At 39.8% G+C, this 8,377-nt stretch overlaps 1 protein-coding gene across 5 annotated transcripts in view; it reads right to left on the reverse strand.

Moving 5' to 3' along the window:
- dgki (diacylglycerol kinase, iota) overlaps window positions 1–7,719 on the reverse strand; it is a 45,035-nt gene extending 37,316 nt beyond the window's left edge. For 3 of the 5 annotated variants that reach the window (XM_079869827.1, XM_079869822.1, XM_079869829.1), the window contains exon 1: window positions 7,097–7,425. In XM_079869827.1, the coding sequence (XP_079725953.1) occupies window positions 7,097–7,308 (212 nt within the window). In that variant the 5' untranslated portion in view covers window positions 7,309–7,425. Of the gene's footprint in view, window positions 1–7,096 lie in introns of all 5 variants that reach the window. The other 2 variants (XM_079869828.1, XM_079869826.1) reach the window with 1 other exon arrangement.
- Window positions 7,720–8,377: the final 658 nt, after the last annotated feature.

Genomic DNA, 8,377 nt, shown 5'->3' on the forward strand with positions numbered 1-8,377 from the left:
TTGACCTGTGCCATTTAAATAAGCCAATCCCTACATGTCCCAAAAAGCCAGTCTCTGAACACAGAGCAACGGTGGCAGATGGCTCTCCTGCTAATGATCAGGTAAATGTTGTGTTGTGAGCTGAAAACAGCAGTCTGAATGCAACGCTAATGTGTGTCAGGACCCTGGATCCTCCATTAGTGCAGTAAAAGCGGGGCCGGATCTCTGTTCCACCTCTTGGAGAGCAGTGTATTGAGGGCTTCGGGGACATGAGGGGCCTCCTGGTTTTTCTTTTCCACCTGAGGTCCTTGCTGCCTAATTGAATTAATAATTTGCTAAATGAGGCCTGAGCTGCCGTAACCCTGTGCTATCAGTGCATAAAGGGCTGAACCCACACACACACACACACACACAACCTCCCAGACCACAGCTGGAGAGAGATATATGGCGAGTTATTATTAGCGAGCAGAGTGCATTACAGAGAAAAAGACCAGAAGAGAGGCAGAATGAGCTAATTGTGGTGAATAGATAATGTGTGCAGAGAGCGAATGCAAATGAGCTGCACGTGCAGCCACAATATTTACAACCTTTCCCAGGCACGAGGTCTCCATCACTGACCTCTGTGTCTTTTCATTTATTGTTTCCATTAGTGGCATGACTGCATTTCGATATTTTCACTTGAGAGCAACAAAAAAGCAAACGTGAATTTAATAATTCATTGGATTAGACTGTTTTCCGGTTTATTCAGTATAAAATAAAACCTGTAATTTTGAGATATAGTTTAAAATATGAAATGAGATAAAAAGTCATAATTGTATGGAATAAAGTTGTAAGTATAAGAAATAAAGTTGCAATAGTCTCATTCTCCAACATACCCTGACTCGTGAACAAGACTACGAGGTACTTCAAGGTGCTGTATTTAAGTTTTTTGACTGTACTAAAGCACAAAAACAACACAATATGTTTGCAGAGATTTAGGAAACATGCTAAGTTCACATACTTGTTTCTCTGAGAAAGAACGCAACATCTAGTTATTATACTTTGAAATGTGTGTTCCGAGTCAGAATGTCTGTTCTTCTTTTGATCTGTGCCAATTTACCCAATAGTATTTTGACACCCCGGGTTGCCAGTTGGCGGAAAACATTGTGTATTGCCATGGAAGCCAGCAAACAAACTAGGTTAGAGATTGCTGATTCTAGCCAACCTAAAAAGCCTGGGAATCCATCTAAAAAGCTCTATTAAAACACGGATAAATCAACTCATCAACTTACAGTGTAAGGCTCGTAAGGCTTCTGTTGTCAATTGCACTCGTTCACCCAAAAATGAAAAAAACTGTCATCATTCACTCACCCTCATTTGGTCCCGAACCCGTAAAACTTTCGTTCATCTTTGGAACACAAATTAAGATATTTTAATTCTGAGAGATTTCTGTCCCTCCATTGACTACCACTATGACACTTCAAAAAGTTCAGAAAGAGATCGTAAAACTAATCCATATTTATTGAGAGATTTATTGTGAATAGCTGCAAATGTCACAAGTGCGATAAAAATGTATTTCTAAATTTATCTTTTTCCTTCTGAGGCAGAAATGGGCTTGCCTTTACCACATTATTTTTTTGTTAAATATCATGCAAAAGCAACTATATTGTGATATATACACATAAAAAATGGGCTATACCACATTATGTTTTGTCAAATATCATGCAAAAGCAACTATATTGTGATAGATACACTACCATTCAAAGTTTAAAAAAAAAGTCATTTATGCTCATCTAGGCAACATTAATTTGATGAATATGAAAAATACAGTAATATTCTCAAATATTATTACAAATTAAAATACCTGTTTTCTGTTTGAATACATTTTAAAAATGTAATTTATTCATGTGGTGCATTTTACTCCAGTCTTCAGTTTCACATGATCCTTCAGAAATCATTCTAATATGCTAATTTGCTACTCAAGAAACATTTATTATTATTATCAATGTTGAAAACAGTTGTGCTGCTTCAAATTTTTGTGGAAACTGTGATTTCTTTTCAGGAGTCTTCTCGCCTACTTCATATCAAAAAGACTAAACCAGGTTAGCTAGTACGCAGTAGGCATGTCCATTTCTGAGGTAACTAACAGTAGCAAACACAAGTGGATGAAATCCTCTAATATGCCATTAACATGAATGAATAAAAACAGTTGGGCACAAGCCGTACTTCACTTCATCAGGTAGGATTACACACCAATATTACTGTTCCAGCAATCAGTGAAATTACTCAGAGTCAGGATTCAGATCATGAATGACACTCTGTCACATCAGGATAAAAAAGCCACCCAGTAATCCCAGTACACCCTGTATAAGCAGCAGCATGCGTATGGAGACACTATGTACCTTCTACTCATTTAAGACATTTACCATCTTTAAATTCATTATGCATTATTGTGTATTTTCCACCAAAATCATATCATCAATAATAATCTGAAGATTCCTGGTATATATTATATTGATTTCTCTGCTATTTTTGTGCAATGAAACAAATACTATAATTAATATAAAAAAAAACCTTTGAGACTAAACAGACCACCGAAAGCAGACACAGACTGGTGCCCATAGCAGGTTTTGTGAAAGACCAGTGGGCCTGTCTGAGCCGTCAGAGAGAATTAGAGCGGGTGAATGACACATGCTGCGAGACAGTGTTAACTCCCTGTTGATGCGGGGGAGATGGATGAAGAGACGGAGGCGGAGATGAAGTCTCTCACACCTCCGAAGTGGCTGTCTGCAGGTGCTCCTCTGCCAGAACTACAGGTGCAGGACAGAGTCACGGCAGAGGAACGACAGGAGACAGTGGAGACGGACCACTTGAAGGAAAAATTAATGGAAGAAATTGCTTGTATTACTTCAGATGTTCAAATACATTCTCCAGAGTTATAAACTCACACTATGATCTACTACATTAGTTTGTGGGCTGGATATAGTAATGCAGCCACTTATTTCATTATTTGGCTCTTAAAGGGGTCCTATTATGCTTTTTTAACATTTTCAACTTTATTTAGTGTTGCTGTTGAAAAAGGTCTGCAAAGTTACTAAGCACAAAGTCACTCCAAAGGGAGTTATTCTCTATATCAGTGCGCCTAAACCCCTAAACGCCTCCATCGTGGTCTTGAGTTTTCTTCTGGGAATGAACAATTCACAATATTCCTCATTTAAATAATTCCCGTCTAAGGCATACGCAGAATAAAGGGGCGGGGCCTGGTTGAGTTAGTAAGTAGAGTGTTGAAACTCTATGTTGTAGTAAGGGGGGCGTGACATTTCCCAACATGCCCAAAACGATTGACCAATCACAACACACTGGTGCAGCGACCAATCAAAGCACATTGCAGCTTTTCGGAAGGAGGGAAGACTAAACAGAGCGTTACTGCCAGATTGGGAAAAGAGGGGCTGCAACACTGCAATAATATATAAAAATAAATAATGTTGTTTGAAAAATCAAGCATGAAACCCTAATCTAAATCGATTCTTTGAAAAAGGGTGTAAAATGTCAGCTTTAAATTCAACAACAGCAAGTGAAAACGCAGCCCGGGCCTAATACAAGACAAAAGCCTGGGACTAAATTTCTGCTTTGACCCCTTATGAGGCAGAGCTTAGCAGCAAACCCATCGGCGTGATGCTTCACCAAACAGAACAGCCTCTGAGAAGAGGAAAAAGCCTCTTACACTCATATACCTAATAAGGAAAAGCTTCAAAAGTCCAATCCTTTAATACATCTCCTCAGACTGCAATACAAACCCCTGCCACAGCATAAAAAAAGACTGGCTTTATCAGCGTTAAGCCGCCCGCTCTGTGCACAGCCATCTTCAGGAGAGATTATGACCATTTATGTAAAATCCTTATTTGTGTCCGCCATCAGGATCTAATGCTGGCTCACGGGTTGTGGGTTCAGCGAAATGAGACAAGTCCCTACATCACCAGACACTGCCCTCTTTTACGCACTTAGCATACCTTTGCAAGATTAAACACATCAGCTGGTCGTCAGCCAATGAAGCGCAACTTACAAAAGGACAGCAGATCCAAAAAAGGTACATTCACACGAGAAATTGTCACGCATGGAACAACTAGTCGAACACCTCATTCTCGATTTTAGCCTACGTACAGTATTTACACACACATTAACATTTACAGTAGGCGTGCCGGCCATTTCGCACTCTGATTCAATGCCAACTAGAAATGAGAAAATAACACAGCACAGTAAACTTACTGTGAAGGGTACGTCCTAATAGGGTGCAAATGCATCCAAATGCATAAAGCAAAGTGCCAAATAGGAGGAGGACTGGCACAACTTGACAGATGACTAAATGCACCAGGGCTCTTATTAAAGTTTCACTGATAAAACACAACACTTGTAAGCGATCAAATATTAAACCCATTCCCATTTATTTTGCAGCGTTCCTGGAGGCACAATGCATCTCTTCCTGGTAATATGCTTCCTCATTGTGATGACGGAATGTTCTGGATTTAAAATGCAGTCAACAAATGAACAAACTGACCCTATTTATACACCCGAGGGTAATAATGTAATTGCAGATTATTACAAAGAAAAACGTTTCTAATCCTCCATCAAAATGTAATTTGTGATCCTAAAACAACTTTCCCGTTCTGATGACATCATCAATCCCTCTTCCTTTACAGAACCATCCCTCCAGACACTTGCCATATAGAGACCATCTCACAATTTTTTTTTCCTCACTCACTTTTCACATTACAGACGTAAATTATTTCTGTACACACTAGTTTAAATCAGACTTAATTCGTCATTCTGTTTAGCATTGTAAGTTAATGGAGTAACGTTCCAACATTTGAGGAAGCTCGACAAACACTGCAACAAGTTTTTTGCACTCTCTGATGATGAGCAGACCGCAATAAATATGCATGTTTAACTTTTCAGCAGCCTGGCGAAGAGAAAATGTGTCAAGCATGAATAAATCTACAATCGGGGCTGTGATAGGACACTTAAAAATGCATGAGTTCTTTTTTATGTTCCACTGTCTGCTGCTGCACTCTTAGAGCGTTTTTCATTTACACAGCGAGAGAGAGCGGACACAAGAGCCTCTTTATAAGCTGAACACGATTCACTAGATAACAAAAAACTGATATAAGTGCTATATTTGAAGGAGAGTATGAAGAACACTGAGGCTCTGTTCCAAAACCTAGTGAGCTGCCTACCTAGGCAGCATTTTAAGACATCAGATCCGACTACAGGGACTTGTCTCAAGATCATTCCTTTAACAGTTCATCTATTGCCAAAATTATGAAAAAGAGATCAGTCAAGAATAGAAAATTGGAATGTCAGAATCAGAATCAGAGTGCGTAGTTTGTACATAAAAAATGTCCGTCAGAATATAATGTACAACACATTTTGAACGATGTTCACTAACACGGTGAAGTTTTTAATTTAGAAAATAGTTTTTATTGTCTCTTATAACAAAAAACTTTTATTTAAACCCATGAAAATGCAGATCCTGTTGTTAATAATAATGAAAAAATCACGTTGTTCCATTATTACCCCTAAGTAGGTTTTGACACAATGCATACTTGCATTTTGTGAAGAAATAATCAAGCAGATAATCAATCAATTGCGAGTTGAGTTTCCTGTGCATTTCAAGTGAAGAACCCTATTTGTGTGAAGCACAAAGTTGCTGCACTCCAAATAAATCACTTATAAGGGTCCATTAGAGTTAGGATGCCGCCTATGTAGACAGTAAACCCCAAGGCAGCTCACTGGGTTTTGGAACAATGCCTGTTTGTGTCTTTGGCAACTTCAAAGCTTCCATTTTTAGAGCCTTTGCTTAAAAAGCTGAACAAGACACATTTATCCAAGACATCGCATTTTAGGCCGTGTTGGCTTGTGTTTGTTTGTTTTACTGGTGGTGTGGTTGGGTTTCATGGGTCTTATCTGAATTAGATGGATATAGATCGCTCCTACAAAAGAAAGGACAGCTTTGATCATTTCTTCAGAGACTGGCCATAATTGTGAGCGGAGGATTGATCTGCTCGGAGGAGGTTGACCTTAAGACTCTGAAGGAGAAGTGAGGGTGGCAGTGACCCTCCTCCACTGACAGGTGGAAAACGGAGGAGGGGGAGGTCAAATCAGAAGAGAAGAGCAGGCAAGTTCTCACGTCTCTGCATGATTCACATCAGTTACAGCAGCCCTTCGGGTATCAAAAGGTATCAGGTACATTACAAAGTGATGATGACGAGGCCTGATCAGCTGATGTTTCAGCATGAAACCAGTGCTGTCGATACGTCTCAATCCTTACACTGATCTGGAAGGACCAATCATGTCCAACATGATCAATGCATCCAACATAAGATTAGATTTAGATGTTTTCAATGGCTTTACAAGGTCTACACTAAAACAGTTTCAGGGAAGATAAAACAAGAGAAGCAAAAGTAACTGATCAATTCCAATAAGAGGGCTTTAGGATGCAATAGTTATTGTTATGCACTGCAGGTTTGGAAAGTGAGTAATTAATGACAGAATTTACATTTTTGGGTGAACTAACCCTTTATTTAATGTCAAAGCATGCCGTTTCTGCCCCTGACATTGGGGAATCTGTCTCTCTACCTCGGCGGATGTCAAATGCATCACCGGACAGCTATGCATTGCTCTGTTCTAGTCATTTTTGATATAGATCAAATGTCAATTAAACAATTCAATGCAAGTGCCTGTCTGATTGCCCAAGGGTTTCATGTGCAAGAGAAAAACACAACTGAATCCTGCTAGCAAATCAATAGCAGGCCAAACGACAATATACATATCATCATGAACATGATGAAGTGCATCAAAACCTTTCCAACATAATGCAATTCATTTACGACCATACCCCTAATGCACTTGTTCTCATACTAATAAAATCTACATCGTTGTACATTTATCATCTTCTGTTATTTAGGTGGGTGAGTGTTGCTTTGCACAACAAATGGGGTTTGCATTGTTAAACACAAGGAGTAACGCATAACACAAACAAACCATCTGACATGTTTTACCGCTCCATATGGTGGTGAAATGCGTGCACTGATATGCAGTGCTGTACACAAACGCGAAGATATGAATTAAACTGCATATTTACCTATACGAGATCTGTTTCCTGAACGCCAGACCTTTGAGTTTATCCTCCAGCGAGTCTTCCATGTCGGCGAAGCTGCCCAGACTCTCGCTGCAGCTCATCGCCGCGTTTCTCCGGCAGCCTCGTGCCTGATCGTCCGCTGATTCCCCACCGGCAGCTCCTCTGCTGCTGCGCTCCGCCTGAGGTGCGCGTCTGTCGGCCAGGGGGTCCATCATGCTCCGGTCGGCACTGAGTGGACCCCCTCTCTCTCCTCCGGTGCTTAAAATTCCTTCCAAATGTGTCCTCCGATGTCCCTCATGGGATGAATAATATATATCTATCTATGGGATGAATAAAGTCTATCTATCTATCTATCTATCTATCTATCTATCTATCTATCTATCGATTTACTCAAGCGCATGCACGATCCGCGCAACTCTAGCACTATCCAGCGGAACTACAACAACAGCTGTATCCATCCTCGAGGACATTCTGGGATTTGCCTCCTCATCCTCCTCGCGCAGCATCGGGCATTAAAAGTAGGGCAGAGGGTCTCCGACTGGACACACTCAGGGCAGGCGCGCGCACGAGTGTAAGTGCGTGGTGATCTCTGTGTCGTGTCGTGTCCACTATCTGAGAGCCCGACTGACTGAGACGAGGCGGAGAAGCCGTGTTTACACGGGGGTTTAAACCGGACCTGATTGTGAATACAAACCTCTTTGTTCAGGCAGGAAGAGACGCGATAAGAAAAAAAAAAAATATATATATATATATATAGAGAGAGAGAGAGAGAGAGAGAGAGAGAGAGAGAGAGATATTTTAGATTTATGGCACTTGTATTTTTTTAATTAAAAACTACAATTAACCATTAATATTATTAATATTATCATAATATTTACATAACCATTCATATGATATATATTCGCCACGCCCACTAACATTTGTTACGACGGCAAAGCTATTAGAATTTATTAATTCCTATATTAACATAATATTGGTCAGGCCCCAATTTGATTTGACAGAAAAGCACTGGATGCCAGTGTTATTATAATAATAGCCTATCACATAGGGTATAGATATTATCATACTGACCACGCCTCCTAACGTTTGTTACAACGGAAAATATATTATTATAGTATTATCTCATTGAATCTTATATTATTATTATTTTGGTCACGCCCCCGCTTTTGATTGGACAGAAAAATACTGTATGTTAATATTATTGTAATATTATCACATTAGCCTAAATCATTAATATTTTTTAAGTGTTTGTCTCGATATGTCCAGTACACAGGACACAGCACA

The sequence above is a fragment of the Squalius cephalus genome, assembly GCF_949319135.1.
Source record: "Squalius cephalus genome assembly, chromosome: 4".
Lineage (NCBI taxonomy): Eukaryota > Metazoa > Chordata > Actinopteri > Cypriniformes > Leuciscidae > Squalius > Squalius cephalus.